Source organism: Palaemon carinicauda, chromosome 27, assembly GCF_036898095.1.
Source record: "Palaemon carinicauda isolate YSFRI2023 chromosome 27, ASM3689809v2, whole genome shotgun sequence".
Lineage (NCBI taxonomy): Eukaryota > Metazoa > Arthropoda > Malacostraca > Decapoda > Palaemonidae > Palaemon > Palaemon carinicauda.
Window position 1 is genome coordinate 40,331,105 of NC_090751.1, and position 23,261 is coordinate 40,354,365.

The window sequence follows — 23,261 nt, forward strand, 5'->3', positions numbered from 1 at the left end:
GAGAGAGAGACTTAAATACAGTGATTCCCTTCACAGTTATATAAAATTATTCTATTTAGGCCTTTCCTTGTTCCCATTACACAAGATAAATAGATTAATGGAACAGTTGTTCTCACAATATATAAAACTATTAAATAAATAAAAAAACAAATGGATTAATGGAACAGTTGTTCTCAATATGTAAAACTATTTAATAAATTAAAAAGAAATGGATTAATGGAACAACTTTTTAATAAAAAAAAAAAAAAAATGTATTTACAGAGCATACTTTGTTCTCCCTTTAAGTGAATAATTCTAGTATTGGGGCTTTATATGAAAATTACGGTTAAGAATATGTCATTATTACAAGAAGGAAGAAAATATGACGCTTATTTAAAAATCTACTGTATAATCGAAAATCATCAAATAGTAATTTTTATTTTTATTCTCTAGTATATTCATAATACCAATACTTCGTGTTGTTGCTAAAATATATGCTATCGGATTAATAAATGAAGTGATCATTGTAACACAATCCCCTAAAAATAAATAAAACTGGTCTATTGAGTATTTCAAGATATTTGTAGTACTACAATGATATTTCTCTTCAAGTATTTCAATACTCCCGAAAAGTACAGTATGATGATAAGAGTCGCTGATTCCGTTTAAAAGATTCAATACTCATTTTGATAGTAGAAATTAAAAGAATTAATCAATAACTGCGTCTTTCTTGGAAACTTGTTGGAATTTTTTCTGTAGTAAATCCCAGGTTATTCGCTGCTGATCTTCATCTTGATGTTATTAAGAATATCAATATACTAATTGTATATTATGGTTTAATATCCTATTTTGAGGAGGGGGCTGTAAGTAATTTCCTTTCCTTTTGATGATTCTAGTCTGAAAAAAAAAAAAAAAAAAAGACTATTTTAAATGTACAGATATATCAGTCTTATTCAAACATTTACAGTGCACTTCAATCTTTTTAGTAAAACATTCTGCATGATAAACTATAAAGAATATTAAATATTATGTAATAAATATAAGTGGAAATATTAAACTATACATGTCCATGACATTTATAATAGAAAATATACAATGAAAGATATCTTATAAAGTGGAAGAATATTACCTACTAAATCCTTAAAGGAAATAATTCACCATTATAATAAAATGACCGGCCTCTGGTAATCCACTGACTAACAAGAGATTCTCTAATCCTATTTTCTTCAAAAGATACTAAAAATCCATAACTCCTTTGACTGGCCAGACAGTACTACATTGGATCCTTTTCTCTGGTTACGGTTTATTTTCCCTTTGCCTACACATACACCAAATAGTCTGGCCTATTCTTTACACATTCTCCTCTGTCCTCATACACCTGACAACACTGAGATTACCAAACATTTTTTTTCTCTCTCAAGGGGTTAAGTACTGCACTGTAGTCGGTCAGTGGCTACTTTCCTCTTGGTAAGGGTAGAAGGGACTCTTTAGCTATGGTAAGCAGCTCTTCTAGGAGAAGGACACTCTGAAATCAAACCATTGTTCTCAAGTCTTGGGTAGTGCCATAACCTCTGTACCATGGTCTTTCACTGCCTTGGGTTAGAGTTCTCTTGCTTGAGGGTACACTCGGGCACACTGTTCTCTCTTGTTTCTCCTCCTCTTGTTTTGTTAAAGTTTTTATAGTTTATATAAGAAATATTTATTTTAATATTGTTGCTGTTCTTAAAACAATTAATTTTTTTCCTTGTTTCCTTTCCTTACTGGGCTGTTTTCCCTGTTGGAGCCCCTGGGCTTATAGCATCCTGCTTTTCCAACTAGGGTTGCAGCTTAGCAAATAATAATAATAATAATATAACATTGTACCTTACACCAGAGGATTCCTGGTCAAACACACACAATACTCACAAAATACTTATGAAAACAGGCATGCACAAAGTCTTATCAAAAATAGGATTTACTGTACTGACAAGGTAACAGTTTCGGGAGTAGATTGCTACTTAGTAAACAAGGGTATAGTGCTGCACAAATGGATAATTGTGCTGTTTTCAATGTCCTAAAAAAAATAACCTGTAAATTCCTAAATCTATGAAGCAAATATATAACTCATAATTAAAATGACATACTAAATTTTCATTACATTTTGTATGGATCCTCCATAAACCAATTCCAGCTATTCCTTCATTTCAATTCATTCATCTAAGTTGATTTTATGGTTAACCTTCAATCAATGAACCAGCTTATTTCATTCATCTCCATCTTACTTCTCTTGCCTTAAACTGTGGATAGATTAACACAAACCTTTTGACTGGCTAACCTAGTCTCGATTAGTTAATTGACAAATTTATTCAATGTTATTGATATTAATTTATTAGGAATACTTCATCCATGAACTAATCTATCCAACACTATTAAAACTGACAACCAGGTCTTTAATGTTTATAAACAGAATAACAAAATGTGTACTTCACTAGCCTGGAAACTATCAAATAACTACTATGCGCAAAGTACGACTGAGCTAAGTACCAATGTGTTTTGAATTTCACCTTGTTAAAAGAGTGAGGAGACTATGGGGCTAAGCTAAATAAGTGCCTTTGATTCTAGTTTTCATGCTTCTGATATCATTACCACTCATTGTCTACTAGCTAGCCTTGTATGTTGGACACTATCGGGTCAAGTACACACACCATAAAAATAAACTGTTACAATCAGATTATTAACCAGTTCCAATACAATTAATTAACTTTATAACCAATCCTACCTTACTACTAAATAAAATCTAGTGCAATGTCATTTGAAAACATGAAAATTCTAATTTTATTCATAATATGAGAGTCCAAGTAGATCCATTACCTGAAATCAATTCATTCCAATGATTAGAAATCCTAATGCATATGGGAGCCAGTCCTACTTTAATTGTTGACCAGGATATATATTTCACTTCAGTGGTAATTTAATCTTTCCCATAGTACAAATTTTAAGTCATTTGTATTTTTCATAACTATACAAATCTGAGTCCATCAATAGGAGAATGATTTCAGCATCGCCGGAAATTGGCTGCTAGTTCAACAATAATTTTTATTTCTGCGTATATATGAACAGTATAAAGGGATTTTGACGAAGGAAAAATCTATTTCTGGGGAGAGACCTGTGACGCCCGGTGAAAAGGGTCCTTCTTTACACTTTTCTGATATAAATCTTCCAAATATACCAGAGAAAGATAAAAGCATGGAATGCAGAGGTTACTACCCTCGCGCGAGCACCTTGTGGGTGTCGTGTATAAAGCAGGGGCGTGTGAAAGCCACTATTCACAGGCTGTCTTCCATTTAGATAATTCCTTCATCAAAGGGAAGGGCCGTAACAGAGGCCCTAGATACCACACTTGAACCACGCCACAGACGCCTACCACGAGCGCCCTCTAGGACATCCTTCTGCAAGAACATATGGCTTGGAAAGAAAAGGGTGGGAACGTACAAAATAACAGGGAAGGGTTTCACCGGGCGTCACAGGTCTCTCCCCAGAAATAGATTTTTCCTTCGTCAAAATCCCTTTTCTGGGTCGACCTGTGATGCCCGGTGAAAATGTACCAGAGAATGCCTTCCAAGCCCAATAAAATAATAACATAATGAGGAGAATACAAACACCATGTAACAAAAAAAAAAAAAAAATAATATAATAATGCAAGTAAACATAAGATTACAAACTAGTTAAAGGACATAGTGAACGTAAGGCTAAATAAATATGAAGACAAGTCTCCAAACGCAAAAGCATCAAATCTTACATGTCTAAGAATATCCAAACAAAGTAACGGTAAATACAATAACAGTTAAACCATAGGAATTAAACATGGTAATAATCTTAGGGCTAACGAACCACCCAGGAGAGCGGCGACGTGGTGTGAGTGGCGGGTAGGAGAGAGGAGAGAAGAGATGGAAGAAAGGAAGAACAAGAGATTAATGGGGAGAGACAAGACTCCCAGCTGCAACCGTTGGGTATTTAAGGGCCTGTAAGTTCTTTAGATAGTGGCGTTTGAAAACCATAGGAGATTTCCAACCCGTGTATTTTTTGAGGTCATCAAAATCCATATTTTGGAAGTAATTGATGGAGGTAGCTACTGACCGGATATCATGAGCATGGGGAAATGATTCCGGATTAGCATGTTTAATGAAGTAGAGGATTTGTTGTCTGATGCCTTGAATGGAAATAGTACCTCCTTGTTCCATGATAAACAAGGGGCCAGACGAGCGGGTGGCAGTTCTAGCTAAAAAGGCCCAGAGAGTAGCGACTGGACACAGAGAAGTATCTTGGGGAAGAGGAATAATCTTCCAAGGGGACCACCTATTTTGTGGCTCCTCATTTTTAGCTAGGAAAGCTCTGTCTGGAGAAAGAAGTACTTCACCTGAAGGGAGGAAATCTATGTTTTCTGAGTTTCGTGAGAGAGCTGCTAGTTCTGAGATTCTAACACCCGAGGCCAAAGCCGTTAGAAATAAAGTCTTCCGAAGAAGAGTGATATTGGAGCAGGATTTATTGTCCATGTCTGACGCAAGTTTGAGGACATCGCTCAGAGACCAAGAGACCTTTTGTGGACGAACCGAAGGTCGAAGCCTAGCGCATGCTTTTGGAATACAGTGAACCCTCGCTACTTCGCGGTTCGACAATCGCGGATTCACCACTTCGCGGGGTTTTTCCATAACCCATATATATACATATCGCGGATTTTCCGGAAAATTCGAAAATACCGCGAAATCTGAAGACCCCTAAATACGATATTTTGTTACCTGTAATTCCATTAATACTGTAATTAGTAATATCTGCTCTTACTGATTGTTCATTGCATTACATATGATATATAATTCAGCACAGAAAGAAATAAAACACGAAAAGAGAATGTGATCATACGATAATTCAGTACGTAGTAAAATTAAATCGAACATGAAACGCAAATCAGATGCAGTCATACCATATTAGAATGGTGTGTACTGTAATGGATGTGCTTCTTTTCCATGAATCTTTTGTATGTATACGTACGTAGTACAGTACTGCATCCAATAATATTCTTTGTTGCAAAAATCACATTTCGAATAAGCGTACGAGAGAGAGAGAGAGAGAGAGAGAGAGAGAGAGAGAGAGAGAGAGAGAGAGAGAGAGAGAGAGAGAGAGAGAGAGAGAGAGAGAGAGAGAGGTGTAAAATAGCGTACGTAAAGTGTGTATTATTATTATTGTTATTATTATTATTATTGTTGTTGTTGTTAATAAAATTATTATTGTTATTATTATTATCATTATTATTATTATTATTACTGTACAGTATTATTATTATTATTATTACTGTACAGTATTATTATCATTATTTATTATTATTACGGTATTGTACTTAATCTACGTACGTTCAGTATGCGCGGGGCATCTTCTATGAGTAGGTAACCAACGCATCATAGTACTGTAAGACGGGTTGTGATTGGTTCAAGCGCTGATAGATGACGAATCAGAACTCAAGTTTTGTTATCTAGCCTGTGATTGGTGTTTTGCCCGCATCTTCTACCCGCAGCATCAAAGTTCTCGCGGGGCTGGATCGTTCACTCTCTGTTACCGCGTATCGCTGAGTAGACGTTCTTAAGTTTGTGAAGTTTAATCTGTGCTGTGTGCGACCTTTTTAAGTTGAACTTTTTGTTACAGTACTGTACGTAAATCCTACTGTAATGGCTCCCAAGCATTCTGCTTCTCTTAAGGCTGGTAGTGAGCCTAAACGCCACCGAAGGATGATGACGATAGCTGAGAAGGTTACGCTTCTCGACATGTTAAAAGATGGTAGAAGTTACGCGGCCGCCGGCCGCCATTTTGGCATCAACGAATCCACCGTTCGCTATATCAAAAAGGACGAGGCGAACATTAGAAAGACGGCTGCAATCACCTTTAGCAGATCAGCGAAGCGAGTCGTTACAACGCGTAAGAAAACGATCGTACGCATGGAAGGTGCTTTAGGTGTGTGGATTGCCGACTGCCGGAAGAAGAACATAGCGTTGGATACGAACACCATCCAAACAAAGGCTTTGAGTTTATATGAGAATTTTGCTGCAAAGGAACCTAAAGACGACGACGGCAACCATGCTGAAGATGATGATGATGCAGATGATCCTCAACCAGGGACATCCACTGATTCCCAGCCTCAGAAACGTTTTTCCGCAAGCAAAGGATGGTTCGCGAAGTTTCAGAAACGCCCTGAAAAGCGTTTCCCTGCATGGGGAGTCTGCTTCCGCTGACACTGCCGCTGCTGAAACTTACGTGAACCAGACGTTCAAGAATATTATCGCCGAAGGTGGATACAAGCCGGAACAAGTCTTTAATATGGATGAGACTGGCTTGTTTTGGAAGAGAATGCCGTCGCGAACTTTCCTGTTCAAAGAGGAAGCCAAAGCCTCTGGCTTTAAGGCATTCAAGGATCGCGTTACCCTCGTGATGTGTGGCAATGCTGCTGGATTTTTGTTAAAGCCGGGGCTTATTTATGAGTCGAAAAATCCTCGCGCTTTGAAAAATAAAAATAAGAATCTCCTTCCCGTGTACTGGATGCATAATCAAAAAGCATGGATTATGAAGATGTTGACCTCCAACTGGTTCCACCAGTGTTTAATCCCGCAAGTCAGTAAATATCTCTTAGAGAAGGGCTTGCCATTCAAGATCCTTCTCCTTATGGATAACGCTGGTGGACACGCAACTGACCTGTCGCATGAGGGCATTCAGGTTGAGTTCCTGCCACCCAACACCACGTCATTAATTCAACCGATGGACCAGGGGGTTATCAGGGCGTTCAAGGCCCTCTACACGAAGAATACCTTGGCGGACCTCGTTGCGTGTGTGGATGCTGCCCAAGATGACGAGGATGAAGATTTCAACTTGAAGGCGTACTGGCGGCAGTACACCATAGCCACGTGCCTGCAGAATATTCAGAAGGCACTTCAAGAGATGAAACCTGCAACCGTGAATGCGAGCTGGAAGAAGTTGTGGCCCGATATTGTTTACGACGACAAGGGATTTACTCCGTCGGAAATCCAACACTCTGCAATACGGAAATCTGTGCAGTTGGCTGCCATAATTGGAGGTGACGGGTTTGGCGAGATGACGACTGAAGACGTCAACGAGTTGTTGGACTGCCATTCCCAGCCCCTAACTGACGCAGACCTCGAACACCTGACGAAATCGGCAAGTGAGGAAGAGAGTGATACCCAGGAAGAGACCCAAGAAAATGTCGAAGAAACGGGCTTAACATTAGAACGGCTTGCCAAGTTCTGCAACCATATCAAGGAGGCGAAAGAAATGTTACAAGAGTGGGACGAGGATATGGTTCGGTCTATGCAATTCTCCAACAAGGTCGATGACATCATGACTCCCTACAGGATGCTCTTAGAGCGAAAAAAGAAGCAGCGGCAGCAACTTCCGATCACAATGTTTTTCCAGCCTCGCAAAAAAGAGCCAGTTCCTCCTGCTAGTACGCCTTCGGAAGAAATTGAAGAAGTTGAAGAGGTGTCCCAGGAAAAGACACCTCCGTCTGAAGAGACGTAAAATACTATCATTGACTGCACAGTAGAACACATCATCAGCTTCATCATCATCATTTCTACTGTGCAGCAAATTCATCGCCATCACCATTCAAGTTTTTCTTCAACTTCTTTCGTGGTGAGTACAGTAACAATCTTTATTTTTTACTTTAATATTCTTACTGCCTGTTTTATAGTTTAGTAATGTACGTACTGTATGCATTAAGTTAAAGGGAAGGTTTTAAAAGTCTACATGTTGTAACCTATCATATTTTTTTTGTTTAAAATTTACATTTACGTACGTAAAACACTCTCTCTCTCTCTCTCTCTCTCTCTCTCTCTCTCTCTCTCTCTCTCTCTCTCTCTCTCTCTCTCTCTCTCTCTCTCGTAAATTGTTTTCCTGCTTTGCTACGTACAATACTGTATAATTTATATTTGTAAGGTAACATATTTTGTAAATGCTTTTACTGTAAATACTGTATGTACTGTATCATTATTTATCACTATCATCATGCGCGTTAAATGCCTTGTTTGTTCTGAGCGTGGTTGTTTACTGAGCGTACACGTCGTCGTTTCAGGCGGCGTCATAAAGAAAAACATTTCATTTGGAAGTCCTAAGAAAAATACGTAAACTAAAACATTGGTAATAAACAAATCAACATACAGTACAGTACTGTATAATCAATATAATCGATGCAAAAACTAACCTATACATATATGTGTACTGTACACTAAATGAGTTTGTTTCTTCATTATGATCAGAGATGAACGTAAACAAAACATTGGTTGCCATTTTTTATCGTGCTTTTTAGGTGTTTAGGAAACGCATGATATAAAATCGCCTTTAATATTTGTGCCTGTTTTAGTTTAGGGTGCTGTAGTACATGCATTAAGTGTTCTGTACATTAAAGGGTGGTTTGTTAACAGTACTACGTACAAGGGAAGGTTTTAAAAGTCCGAATATACATGTTAAATAAATAGGTAAATATGATGTCACTACTTCGCGGATTTTCACCTATCGCGCCCGCGTCTGGAACCTATCTACCGCGATAAACGAGGGTTCACTGTAGATGAAAAATAGGAATCAGCTAGGTTAATGTTAAACCCAACAAGAAAGATTTTCTTCAAAGCTGACTTGATGGTGGTTATAGTGCTAGCTGCTCTTCAAAGCTGACTTGATGGTGGTTATAGTGCTAGCTGCTAGGCCTTTGTCAAATAGGAACCTAAAGAAAGAGATGGCTAAATTCGGAGTCATACAAGTATGGTCTGAATTCTTTAGGAAATCTACTAGTTTCTTAACGGCTGAATCATATTGACGAATTGTAGAGTACCTTTTGTCTGATTCTATGAAGAGGACATTTTCCGGGTCAATGTTTGCGTCTCTACGAGCTGCAAACTTCATGAAGTCCACAAAGTTAGGGTTTTGACTATCCTTGAGGAATCTGACACAGTCTGAGTTTGGACTAGTTAGGTCAGTTTGGGGAATGGGATCCGGAAAGGATGGAGTTTCAACTCGAGGAGGAGAGGAAACCAACTGCTCTTTGGCCAGTGAGGTGCTACTAAAGCCACTGCCCCTCGGAAGGAGCAAAGTTTGTGTAAAACTTTCATTAGAAGATTCACTGGAGGAAATAGGTAAATCATCTTCCAATGGTGCCAATCCAGGGTTAATGCATCCATGGCATAAGCCTGAGGGTCCAGGTTTGGGGTCACATAACAGGGAAGTTTGTGATTCAGCTGAGTTGCAAATAGATCTACCTGGAGGCCCAGAACCAGCCTGAGTATCCACCGGAATGAATTTATGTCTAGAGACCATTCTGATTCCAGTGGTTTCGTCCTGGATAGTGAGTCTGCTATCACATTCTGGACTCCTGCTAGGCGAGTTGCTGACAGGAACCAGTTCTTTTCTGTTGCCAAGGCGAAGATAGTGACCAGGACCTGATTCAGGTTGGGTGACTTGGATCCTCCTATGTTGATGCAGTGTACTACGGCTGTGCTGTCTGAAACTACTCTGATGTGGGTCGACCCCAGAGGGGAGAGTCTCCTCAGGGTCAAGAACACTGCCATGGCTTCGAGAACATTGATATGGAACTGTTTCATGGCGGGTGACCAAGAGCCCTGAAACATCTGATTTTCAGAGTAACCCCCCCCCCCCCCAGCCACTCAGAGATGTGTCCGTATGAACTGTCACTTGTGGAGGGGGGAATTGAAGAAGAACCGATTTGGAGAGGTTCCTCGGTTCGGACCATGGGCGTAGTCTCAGTTTTAAGACAGAGAGGATCTTCGAGATCTTGTCTCTTAAAGGTACTGTAGCTCTCTTTCTTCAAACTCGATTGATGTCTTTGAGTTTGGCTTTTAATAGGAGATCTGTTACTGAAGCAAATTGGAGAAGGCTCTTCTGGACACCTGTTTGTGTTCGAGAAAATTTCTGATCTTGGAAGCTATCTCTCTAACCTTTTTGGGAGGAAGGGATAACTTGTGCTTTGAAAGGTCCCACTGAATGCCTAACCATTCGAAGTGGCTTGATGGTTGTAGGTGGGACTTCTGGAGATTGACTTGAAATCCCAGGTTGGTGAGAAACCAAATTACTTTCGTCATAGCTCTGTTGCATTCCTGGGTCGACAGAGCCCAAATGAGCCAATTGTCCAGATAAGCTATGATCTGTATCCGTTGGTTCCCGAGTTGTTCTAGCACTGTCTCTCCCAGTTTCGTGAATATCCTGGGGGCAATGCTGAGACCGAAGGGCATGACTTTGAACGCAAAGGCTTTCTTGCCTAGGCGGAAGCCTAGGTAAGGAGAGAAGTTTCGAGCTACTAGCACATGATAATATGCGTCGGTAAGATCGATAGAGGTGGTGATGGCCCCACGGGGAAGTAAGGTCCGTACCTGAGAGATAGTCAACATTCGGAACTTGTCGCAGAGAATGTAAGAGTTTAGTTTTGACAAGTCCAGGACTACTCTCAATGCCGATGAGTCTTTCTTTGGAACTGTAAACAGGCGTCCTTGGAACTTCAGTGATCGAATCCGTTTGATTGCTTTCTTCTTGAGTAACTCTGTGGTGTACTCTTTCAGGATGGGAGTGGGTCTCTGGAAGAAGGTCACTGGTGGAGATGGAGATCCCTGTGACCATTTCCAACCCAACCCTTTGGAGATTATGCTGTGAGCCCACGGACTGAAGGTCCAATGGTCTCGAAAGTGGTAAAGTCTCCCACCTACCGGGCCCACATCATTGCGAGGGAGTGAATCTAGGTCCCTTACCTCCCCGAGCACCCCTTGTCCTAGGCCCGCCTCGTTGGTGGAACTGTCCTCTCCCTCTGTAGCTTCCTCTCTGGTGGCCATGAAAGGAACCTGAGGATTCGTAGCTAGGGTTGTATGCAGGAGAGGGCATCCAAGCGGGGTTGGGTTGTGTACCTGGGGGAGCAGTGAGGAAGACCACCTGTTGAGGGGGGAGCCGGTTGCCGAGACGTCGAAGCAGAGGGCGACTGTGATGACGAGTGGGTAACTGACGATTGATGGCAGTGACCCCGGTTCGTCTTGTAAGGGGTAAATCTCTGCTGCTTCTTGAAGAAAGCTTGTTTTTGGGCTTCGACCTTCCTTTTGGCAGTGAGGCCCCACCTTACTTGCAAATTTTGGTTTGCCCTCGCAGCATCCTGAAGGACTTTGTTCACTTCCTCCTGAGGAAAGGGGGTCTTACCCCAGCAGGAGGACGCTATCAGCCTGTTCGGTTCAGGTCTGATAGAGGCCTCAGACAGAACGTATTTCCTGCAGCTAACCCGAGCCGACCAGAAATCGTGGAGGTCGACTTGGTAGGACAGAGACAGGTTCTTTGTGAATATCCGAAACAAGGTCTCAGTCGGATAAAGCGAGGCTAGGGACTCTGCGGAGGTGATGGAGTGGAGACCTAGCTAACCTATTCCGTGCCTCAAACTCAGTCCTGAGAAGATTTTCCGGTAATTTGAGAAGCTTCTCGGAAAACAGAGTAGAGGCGCAGTCTGGGTCTAACTTCCCTACTGTGAAAGTAGAGGAAGCATCGTCCCAGGTAGCAGAGGTACTCGGGATGAGCATGGAGGTGGGGTCCATCTCTTTAAGAGCCGGCATGGCAGAGCCTTCTTTGACAGCTTGAATAGTGAGATCTGTCAATTTATCCGTAATAGGCAAGGTAATAGCAGGAGCAGTTGTAAAAATGGAGTAGGCCCCTTTGTGTGGGGTGAGCTTGGAGTTAGCACACCCCCATTCAGACAGAGTCCTGGCTCAGACAGCTAGGGCCTGTTCTTTTGGAAATATTACCGTTTCCTTTGGTACCTTGTCCATTCTAACCAAGGCATGCTCTTTCAAACGAACGAAGCCGCTGAATGGGAATTCTAGCCCCGGAGGGTAAATTCTAGGTCTTCTAGAGGGCGGGTGCCTATGCTATCTAGAGTTAGGGTACCATCTATATATGGAGCATGCAAGGCAAACCTCCATGGATTATTCTTATCGAAGGGGGGTAACTTCGACGCGTCTGGGGCTGAAGGCGGAGGCATCCGAGTTCCTGAACGGATCAGATTCGCCACCATATCTTTGAGCTCCGTCATCGCCCCGTGGCTTGCCCTAGAATGTTGTTGTATTTACTCCTTAACAATATCCCTGATCAGGTCGACGGGGAAGGAGGGTTCCTGAGCACTACCTGCCGACGAAGCCTTGGACTTAGCGGACTTCGACTTTTTAGCAGCCACGGTTTTATGTGAAGTAATAGGAACATCAGGAGCATTTGAGGGTCCGGGGACCGGTGACGTAGATAATGGCAAAGCTGAAGGCTTAAAGGTACGTAGTGGCTTCACTTTGGGTCGTACAGGGACGGAGGGATCCCGAGGAGAAGCCGTAGGCTTATCAAAGCCAAGGAAGGAAGAGTTATGGGGTCTTTGACTGTCCAGACAGTATTACATTGGATCCTTCTCTCTAGTTACGGTTCCATTTTCCCTATGCCTACACATACACCGAATAGTTTGGCCTATTCTTTACATATTCTCCTCTGTCCTCATACACCTGACAACACTGAGATTACCAAACAATCCTTCTTACTGCACTGTAATTGTTCAGTGGCCACTTTCCTCCTTGTAAGGGTAGAAGAGACTCTTTAGCCATGGTAAGCAGCTCTTCTAGGAGAAGGATACTCCAAAATCAAACCATTGTTCTCTAGTCTTGGGTAGTGCCATAGCCTCTGTACCATGGCCTTCCACTGTCTTGGATTGGAGTTCTCTTGCTTGAGGGTAAACTCGGGCACCTTATTCTATCTAATTTCTCTTCCTCCTGTTTTGTTAAAGTTTTTATAGTTTATTTATGGAATATTTATTTTAATGTGATTGTTCTTAGAATTTTTCTATTTTTCCTCTTCCCTCCCTCACCAAGCTATTTTCCCTGTTGGGGCCCCTGGGCTTATAGCATTCTGCTTTTCCAACTAGGGTTGTAGCTTAGCAAATAATAATAATAATAATATTAATAATAATAACTCAGCACCACCTACCTGCTCGTCCATGGGTTCGACGTCCAAATCTAGAGAGGACATGTCCCCCGCCAATAAAGCTTCCTCTTCCGTTGGGATGGTTGCTCTAACCACCTCAATTAACGGGGCAGCTACCTCCGGCGGAACTGCTGCAGTGGTAGAGCCCGGGAACAGACGAGAGGCTATGTCTCCGTCGAGGAGATAGGGTGCGCCAGACGGAGCATTCCTTCCAAAGCCTGACATCCAAGGGCGGAGAGCAGCTCTTGCTGACTGGAGAGAGTCATCATCAGCCTGCAAGAGGTGAGGGGATTAATGATGAAGGAGACAGATCGTTCTCCGCAATAAGCGATGTATACATATATAAGGAACAAATTAAATCATCGCCAAAGGATAAAAAGGGAAAAACTAGAACCAACTTACGTCATCGTTCAGGAATAGGGAGGACAGCTCGTAGCAGAGCGTGCACGACTTCGGGAACCACACCATGTATGAAGCTTGTCCCGGCTCCAGAGTGAAGGATATGGCGCAATGCGCATGGGACCGGCATAGGTCATGTCCCACGGGATCATTAAAGGCAGCGGGGCAGCCCTTGGCAGCGCAGCGGACCTTCTGTAAAAAAAAAAAGGAGACATAAGTCTGGACGTTCCTTGAGACTCTGGTCAATGATTAAGATCTACTAAGAGTGTCTAGATAACATTAACCCTGGATAGGTACGATGGGTCGTTTGCGACCCCGAGCGTCAAAAAAAAACAGGTTTTTCTCACGTGACTCACCCCCGTGACTGAATTTGTGGGTGATCGACCTGCAGGAGGTGTCTCCCCTACACGCTCTAGTAGTGTCCAGATGTGCATTGCTGTAGCTGTACTCCTTCCCCGATTTCTGAGACGCGTCGGGGTCGTTCGCGACCGAGTTTACCCTTCTAAGGTAGTTTGCATAATTATCAAAGTTATTACGTATTATGAAATTGTCGTAGAATGGTGCAACTTGTATAGGTTATCAGTTGTGGAAAGTCTTGGTGGATTGTTTGGCTACCATGTGCATGATTTTTTTTTTAGTTAAAATGTCGTTCATCACCACGAGGACCATTTTACCGCGAGTGCCCCTTTTTCATTTTTTTGCCAAGTCATTTTTCCGTAAGATATTGCCAAATAGGGTCGTAAAACTTTTGCTTGTTTAGTGTTGAAAAGTGTGTCTAAATGATCTGGCTACCCATGCGTGATTTTGTTTTTGTCAGATACGACGTAGTTATTGGTATATTGGGTATTTAACTGCGGTTACCAATTTCTGTTTTTTTTTTCAATATTTGTAAAAATTACTACGTAGTAAGGAATTGCCGTATATTATTCAATTTTTTTTCATGTTTATGTGTTAGAAAGTGTGCCTTGATGGTTGGGCTAACACGTGCATGTCTTTTTTTTTATCTGAGATGCCGTATATTAGAATGTCGGGCATTTTACCGCGAGTGTCCCTTTTTCATTTTTTTTCATTTTTTTGCCAAGTCATTTTTCCGTAAGATATTGCGAAATAGTGTCGTAAAACTTTTACTTTTTTAGTGTTGGAAAGTGTGTCTAGATGATCTGGCTACCCATGCGTGATTTTGTTTTTGTCAGATACGACGTAGTTATTGGTATATTGGGTATTTAACTGCGGTTGCCAATTTCTGTTTTTTTTCAATATTTGTAAAAATTTACTACGTAGTAAGGAATTGCCGTATATTATTGATTTTTTTTTTCATGTTTATGTGTTAGAAAGTGTGCCTTGATGGTTGGGCTAACACGTGCATGTCTTTTCTTTTATCTGAGATGCCGTATATTAGAATGTTGGGCATTTTTCTGCGAGTGCCCCTTTTTATTTGTTTTGCATTTTTTTGCTTAGTCATGTTACCGTAAGGAATTGGCAAGTAGTGTCGCAAAACTTATATTTTTATAGTGTTGGAAAGTGTTTCTAGATGATCTGGCTACCCATGCCTATTTTTTTTTAGCCAGATATGGCGTATATATAGGTATGTGTTCGATTTTCCTGTGATTGCCATTTTTTCGTTTTTTCCCATTTCTTTCAAAATTACTACGTACTAAGGAACTATCACAGAGTAATTATTCATTTAGATGTTTATTTGTCGGAAAATGTGCCTTGATGGTTTGCCTAGCACGTGGCTGAATTTTTTTTTTTTTTCTGAAATGCCGTATATTAGAATGTTAGCCATTTTTCCGCGAGTGCCCCTTTTTATTTGTTTTGCATTTTTTTGCTTAGTCATGTTACCGTAAGGAATTGGCAAGTAGTGTCGCAAAACTTATATTTTTATAGTGTTGGAAAGTGTTTCTAGATGATCTGGCTACCCATGCCTATCTTTTTTTTAGCCAGATATGGCGTATATATAGGTATGTGTTCGATTTTCCGGTGATTGCCATTTTTTCGTTTTTTCCCAATTCTTTCAAAATTACTACGTACTAAGGAACTATCACAGAGTAATGATTCCTCTAGATGTTTATTTGTCGGAAAATTTTGTTTACTTTTTTTTTTGATTGAATATCATCAATTTTTTTTAGCTAAAATATATTGTTTTACATTTTTTTTTTTTTTCGATTTTATTTCCCTTCAAAAAAATTTTTTTGGATCAGAATTTTAATTTTATAGTCGTAAAATAATCGTCAATTATCCAGCAACCCACCATACAATTTTTATGCATATCCAATAATAATTAGATTAGTAAATAACACCTTGAAATTGACATACCCTTCCTACATTTCAAGTGGCAGATTAGGGAGTCTGAGTCAGTGTGGTTGGCGGCCATTTTGTGGACATATCCGAAGCGTAAGCTGCCCTATCTATATATATTCTTGTTCCCTATAGAATTTGTGATATTTTGGTATATTTTTACCTGCATAAATATCATATTATATATTAAATATATGTATTTTTTTACGAAATTTCTAAGTACTCAAAAAATTACCTTTAGATATGGCCCCTGATATAAATGTAATTTACAAAATAATGAAGATTTTTTTACATATTTCTATTTTAGGATAACATATGTTTATTCCCTAAAAAAATTAGCCACTTCCTATTTCATTTGGGTACCCAAAAAAATTCATGAAATTTGGACAAATTTTTTTGGCCAAAAAAAGTTACCCTTTTTTTCTCATTTCAGATCTTCACCTCCATGGGTCTGACTTCATCCAAAATACATCAAGATGTGTCCTAAACATTCAAGAATCAATTCCTAAAAGGAATTGTGTATATATGTATAAACTTTTTTTTTATGAATTTTTATGTCAGGTCTTTTTTTTTCTACTTAATTTTTTAAAATATTTATAATAAATAGTTTTTCTGCAGATGAGTAGTATTTATCTTTACAGTTGTTTTAAGCATTCTTTGAAGTTTTTTTTGGCAAAAGAAAAAAGGAGGTTACTGCAAAAACTGATTTTTCAAGAATTTTTTTTGGCGTCGGGGTCGTTCGCGTCCGAGTATACCCTTAAAGGGGTGTCCGAGGAGCGTACCTATCCAGGGTTAAATATGTGTGCATAGAATGGTTCCATAATTGAGAGCTAGAGTTCCATTTGTTCCTTAACTGAATACAAACCACGCTATTTACACGGGGTAATTACTTCGGCGCAGCCGATAACGAGCCATGAACTTTTAAAGAGGGTTTCCTACCCCACCGCTAGTTGGGGGGGGGGGTTAGCCTGCTATCCCTCCACCCTCACACACACCGGTGATTCAGCCGCTTTACTTTTGGCTCAAAGAGACGACAGACATGTCAGCGCTTTCCTCTCTTTGACTGCCATAATCTTTTGTTTGCTTTTTCTTACAGTGTTTGTGTGTGAAGTTGGCCTCTTTTATCATCATGCGCACATGTCCTGGTCTTTCCGGCCGCCATTGTGGAACCTTTATGTCAGCCGTGGAGACGGACCCATACTCCTTATGCCCGCAGTGTAGGGGCCAACGGTGTGATAGTGCTAATTTGTGTATTGAGTGTAGGGAGTGGTCTACCTCCCAGTGGGAGAGGTTTGCCCGGCGACGTAAGAAGGAGGCTAAACGGGATCGTTCTCCTTCCGAAAGTTCTCGGGGTCGAGAAAATCCTAGGTCTTCTTCTCCCACCGCCCATTCCTCCTCTGAAGCTCCCGCTCGGGCGACCTCTTCCGAAAGCCGGCGAACTGTAGCGTAGACCGTAATGTTGATATTGATATTGACCGATCCCGTGGTAAGGGAAAGGACGCTGCCTACCATAGCGAGGCGACTGCCCCTCCCCCCTCGGAGGAGGTAGTTATGTCTAACAGGGATCTTTTTCAGCTATGGGCTTCCTTGTGGCTACAGGGTTCGCCCTCCAAGGCAGCCTTGTTTGACATGGTCAAACGGGGTGCGGCCGCCGAACAATCGTCAACTACAGCAGAAATAAATCCTCTGGCTGTAGTTGACGTAGTTGTTTCGGAAACATCCCATGGATCTGTCTAAACACCAGTTGTGACTGAGGTAGCTGAAGGCTCTGTCCCTCCCTCCGAACACACTTCGAGGGAGGAGCGGAGTCCTACGGTCTCTCCTTCCATTGTGATTCCCTCTCGAGGGAGTTCTCTGATAGAGACGCCTCTTCGGAGGCCCTTCGATGGTCAGCTTGCTGATCTCACGGCCCCTAGTGGGCGTATATGGCGGAAGGCTCGCCCTCCCCTTCGCCGTAGAGGTCTTCCTTCTCCCTTTAAGGGGGTTAGGAGGCGCCTCTTTGGCTCGTTGTCCCCACAATCCTCTGCAGAGGAGACGACTCGCCGCTCTCCTGTCCTGCCAGCTACCATCCTAGACCTCTCCGGGGATCATTTGCACTCCCCTTTGGAGGATGGTCTTCCGTCAGGACGAGGGTCTCCTCAACCATCTACTTCGAAGGCTGCTGATGCGCTTTACGCGCCCCCTGAGTCTGCCATTGCGCAGTCTCCTGGCCCTTCGGGGTCTCAGGGACTTGAGTGCAAAACTGCACCTCTTGTCTCTAAGCATAAGGCTCTGGCTCTGCCTGCGCCCGTTGCTGTTGTTCCTGTTGTTGCTGACAAAGCGCTTCGGCGCTCACCTGTAGGCATTCGCGCCAGGGTTCCCCTGCGCGCCCACGCCCATCGTCAACTGTTCCAGATGCAGCGCGCACGCGCTCAAAGGCGCCCGCGCGCCCACCTTTCGCAGCACTTCCACGCCCCCCAGTTCCTGTTACATCGCACGCGATTCCAAAGGTGCCTGAGTCGGCGCACAGGCGCACACAGGTTCCTACGGACTCGCTGTGCCCCTTGGGGAAAAATGCGGCGCGCGTTCACCCCGTTCCTGTATCATCATCGCGCGCGGTCCAACAAGTTCCGGAGTTGGCGCACAGGCGCCCACAGGTTCTCGTGGACTCGTCGCGCCCTATAGGGGGAAAGCGCGACGCACGATCGCCCCCGGTTCCTGTCACTCATCGCGCGGTCCAAAAGGTTTCAGAGTCAGCGCACAGGCGCCCACAGGTTCCTTCGGACTCGTCGCTCCCGACGGGGGAAGATCGCGTCGCGCGCGATTCCATCCGCAACGCGCTCTCCATCGTGCGCTGTTAAAGAGGTTCGCGATGCGCTTTCACGCGCGGATATTGTTCCAGCTTTCGCGCGTTCTCCAACGCGATCGCGTGGCGCGCTGACTCGACACGTAGCTCTGGGGTTGGCTAAGTTAGCGCACAGGCGCTCACATCCTCCTCTGGAATGTCGCGAGTCTGCTGCCGACAATATCGCGCGCGACGCCCATCTGTCGTGCCCAGTCCCAGCTACGCGCCCTGTGCCTGTGTTCAAGGCGACTGCGGGTGTTCCTCATACCGTTCGCAACCCGCAACCTCCGAAACAGCCTATTCCAGATGTGCGCTATGCTCGCCAACAATCGCCAGCGCAGTTTACAAACTCGCAAGCGAATAGGGCGATCCCTCTCGACCGTCGCCCACAGGTCTCTCGGTATTCTGCTATAGTTCCATCGCCTTCGCGGCGAGTTCTCCCAGACACGCGCACAGGCGCCCGTCATATCGCGCCCTTCCGGCTCCCACCAGATCTCTGCGCACCCGCGCGTTCGGGCGGTTCCTGATCGTCGTACACCAACTCCTTCACCATCATGCTCTTGCGACCTTATTCCGGCCCGCTCTCCAAGACATGACCGCGCCATTGATTCATCTGCGCGCCATCGCTTTGCGGGCGCCCCCGCCCACGCGGGTGCGTGCGCCGCGATTTTCCAGCATCTCCTGCCCGCGCGGGCGCACGATTGGGTTCGCGCTCGCGATATTCCAGCCTCGCGTTACGCTGACGCGCGCGACCCTGTGCAGGGCCCGATTCACGAGCCCCAATGCGACCGCCGCCAGGCGGATTCTTCCTTGTCTCGCTCCCCCCTCCGTAAGCGCAAACCAGCGCGCTCGCCAGAGGTGGGGCGCTCCCCAGATAGATCTAGGGATTCTTCTTTTCCAGCCCAGAAGGCAAACCCTCGTTTGTGTACTCCTCCTAGGGATCCATCGGTCCCCTTCCCTCCAGAGGGAATGTCGGCCAGCGCCGCTGTCAGTCAACAGCCGTGGTTTGATACCCTTCTCAGAGCTCTTGTACGGGCTATGAAGCCTGCCGCCTCTGACTCGGGTCGCGAACCAGTGGCAGTTTCCTCCCCCCTGAACAGGAAGAGAGGAGTTTCTCCCGTGGATCTTCCTCAGAGACCTAGACTATCTCCCCACAGATCCTTAGGCAAGGTTCCTACTCCTCAGACCTTCTCGCCTTCCCCTGCGGAGGAGGAATACCCCTCCTCAGGGGAGTCGGTCGGAGAGGATGTCCTCCCCATTGCACCAATGGAGGAAGTTCGTCCTCCTCCCGAGAGGTCCCCTCGTCTTGAGGTGGAGAAGGACCTACCACCTTCGCTTTTGGAGTCCTGTATCCCTTAAAACTCTAAAAGCATATTCACTTATATTCTTTGTAAAAGGCAAGACAGACTTTTAGCCTACGGAACAGGCTGACGTCATCCATGGACGAAATGTTTACATTTCGCCCCTATGCTTTTGTGAGGTTTAAAATAGGTTGAAAAACCTTCCAATCCTACCTTTTAAGTTAAAATACGTGATCACAGATAAAATAAAACAAATATGCGAAAGCCAAAACTCAAAAACGTTAATACATCACCAAATAGCGTCCAAACAGAGTAAGAAAACGAGAGAATTTCTAATAGTTCAGCCAGCTTTGGCGGCAGAAAAAATCTGAATTGGTTGAGTATAGTTCTACCTGGGGTACCGCGGGAGCGTTGGGGTACACCTGGCTTATATGCGCTAAGCTGCGCAAGAGATTTTAAATTTTCTGCCGAGGCGTCAGGGACTTAAGCTATTATATAACCAGTGGGTAAGTTTCATATTTAAAAATCTCCAATCTGTGCTATAGAGGTACTGGATGAAGAAACAGAGTTAGCTCTACACCATTCTCTGAATACCTCCCACTTGGACTGATACACCCTGATGGTAGAAGTCCTCCCTGCTCTTGCAATAGCCTTGGCTGCCTCCTTCGAAAATCCTCTAGATCTTGCGAGCTTTTCGATAATCAGAAGGCAGTTCGACGTAGAGCTTGGAGGTTTAGATGATTTCTAGCCAAGTGCCGTTGTTTGAGAAAATCTGCTATTAATGGTAGGCTTCTCGGAATGTCCACCATCCATTACAGTACTTCTGTGAACCAACTTCTTGACGGCCAGAAAGGAGCTACTAGAGTCATCCTGGTCCCCCCGTGAGACACTAACTTCTGTAATACGCTGTACAGGATCTTGAAAGGTGGGAACGTGTGACCAATCTAACAGGAACGCGTCTATGTGAGCTGCCTCGGGATCCGGAACTGGTGAGCAGTACGTCTCCAGCCTTTTCATTGTCGAGGTTGCCAACAGGTCTACGAGGGGATGACCCCATAACTGCCACAGCCTCTTGCAAACGTCTAGGTGCAGCGTCCACTCTGTGGGAAAACTTGGTTCCCGCTGCTGAGTCTGTCCGCACTCGCGTTCTTGACTCCCTGAATAAATCGTGTCAATAATGACCGTCCTTCCCACCGCCCATACGAGAGGAGAGCTTGTTATCTCGTAAAGACACTTCGAGTGAGTCCCTCCCCGCTTTGCTATACAAGTCAGAGCCGTGGTGCTGTCCGCATTGACCTGCACCACCTTGCCTAGGACTAGTGTCTCGAAGCCCTTGAAAGCTAAGTGCACTGCTAAAAGCTCCTTTTATATATGGAGGTTTACTTGCTCTTTTGTCAATAGACCCGAGATCTCTTCCCTCCCTAAGGTTGCTCCCCACCTCGAGTTTGAGGCGTCGGAAAACAACACGAGGTCTGGGCTCTTTTGCTCCAACGCGAGGCCCTCCTGGAGTCTTTGAATGTTGTTCCACCACTGAAAGTGTGTTCTGATGGGATTTGTAATGGAAATACTTTTCCTGTCGAGGCTGTCCCCTCTCTTCCAATGACAATTGAGATGAAATTGAAGGGGACGTAAGTGCAGCCCCCCCCCCCCCATGTCACAAACTTCTTCAGTGACGAGAGGGTCCCCAGAAGACTCATCCACTCTCTCACCAAACTGACGTCCTTTTTTATAAAGGCACAAAGTTTTAGGAGAGCTGATTGAATCCTTGCAGGCGACAGAAAAGCCTGAAAAGTCTGACTCTGAATCTCCATCCCCAAATAAAGAATCTTCTGGGATGGAGTAGGTTGTGACTTCTTTGAACTCACAAGGAGTCACAATTCCTTTGAAAAATTCAATGTCCGTTGAAGGTCCTTCAAACAGAGATCGGCCGAGGGGGTTCTTAAGAGCCAATCGTCCAAGTACAGAGGGGCTCTGATGACCCTTGAGTGCAGCATGCTCACCACATTCAGCATGATCTTCGTGAATGCTAGAGGGGCTGTGCTGAGACCGAAACATAAGGCCCGGAACTGGAAGACTTCCTTCACGTACACGAACCTCAGGTAATGTCTGCAACTCGGATGTATTGGGACATGAAAGTAAGCGTCTGAAGGTCCAATGATACCATCCAGTCGCACTTCCTTACTGCTGCCAGCACGGTTTTCTGAGTTTCCATGGTGAACTTCGAATTTTGGACATAGCTGTTGAGGACACTTACACCCAGAACCGGTCTCCATTCCCCTGAACTCTTGGGGACCAAGAACAAAAGGCTGTAAAACCTCGGCGATTTTAAGTCCCACACCCTCTGTATTGCTTTTTTCTCTAGTAAGAGACACATCTGAAGCTGCATGACTTGCCTCCTGGGTCCTTCCCTGTATTTGGGCGAGAGATCCACAGGATCTGGGGCTAAAGGAGGTTTTGAGAAGAATGCTATTTTGTATCCCTCCTGTAACACAAGAACGGACCATGGGTCCACTCTTCTCTCCTCCCAGGCCTGCCAGAAGTAATTCAGCCTGGCCCCTACTGCTGTCTGAAGGAGAGGGCAGTCAGACTCTGCCTTGGCTGGACTTAGCTCCTCTTTTCTTGGACTTCTTCCCATCGGGCTTGAAGTTTCTTCTTCTGGCAGATTTACCACGAAAGGACTGAGTGGATTGCGAAAATGAAGCAGATTCCTTTGGTCTACGGGAAGGAAAAGAAGTGAGCAGCACCTTCCTAGCTGTTTTGGCAACCAGATCATGCGTAGCCTTCTGAGTCAGCGCAGCGGCAACTTCCCTTACCAAATCTTGCAGGAATACCGCAGAAGACAGCCGTGCAAAAAGTAACTCCGATCGCTGAAAGGGAGTGATCCCCACAGAGAGGAAAGAACACCAAGTTGCTCTCTTCTTCACAACTCCGGCTGTGAACAGGGCAGCCAATTTGTTTGAACCGTCTCTAACTGCCTTGTCCATGCATGACATTAGTTGAATGAGGTTACTAGTGACAGTGCCCTTCATTTCCGACACTTTCCTCCCCAAGGCTCCCAGAGACCAGTCCAAAAAGTTAAAACACTTCGAAAGCCCTGAACATGCCTTTCAAGAGATGGTCGAACTCAGACATAGCCCACCACACTTTAGTTTTCCTCACAGCTAGTCGACGAGAAGTGCCTCCTAGACTTGAGAAGTCTCCCTGGGCAGAGGCAGGAACTCCCAAGCCTAAGACCTCTCTTGTCTCATATCAAACACTAGACTTGGAGGCTAGTCTGGCAGGAGGAAAGGCGAAACACGTCTTGCCAAGAGCTTTCTTCGAATCCATCCACAATCCTATTAACTTTAACGTTCTCTTAGAGGAGCGAGAGAGAACCATTTTCGTGAACATGGATGTTCTTGCTGCTTTACCAAGGGTAAACTCCAAAGGAGGAG

General features: G+C 44.0%; 1 protein-coding gene across 2 annotated transcripts in view; it reads right to left on the reverse strand.

The window, feature by feature from the left end:
* Nucleotides 1–290: 290 nt before the first annotated feature.
* The window catches only part of LOC137621166 (uncharacterized), a 29,847-nt gene continuing 6,876 nt past the window's right edge, over nucleotides 291–23,261 (reverse strand). Inside the window, exons 2-4 of one of the 2 annotated variants that reach the window (XM_068351589.1) lie at nucleotides 13,408–13,596; nucleotides 13,009–13,278; nucleotides 291–876 (exon numbers count right to left, since the gene is read on the reverse strand). In XM_068351589.1, coding sequence (XP_068207690.1) covers nucleotides 790–876; nucleotides 13,009–13,278; nucleotides 13,408–13,473 — 423 coding nt within the window. In that variant the 5' untranslated portion in view covers nucleotides 13,474–13,596 and the 3' untranslated portion in view covers nucleotides 291–789. The remainder of the gene's footprint in view (nucleotides 877–13,008; nucleotides 13,279–13,407; nucleotides 13,597–23,261) is intronic. The other variant, XR_011040147.1, reaches the window with a different exon arrangement.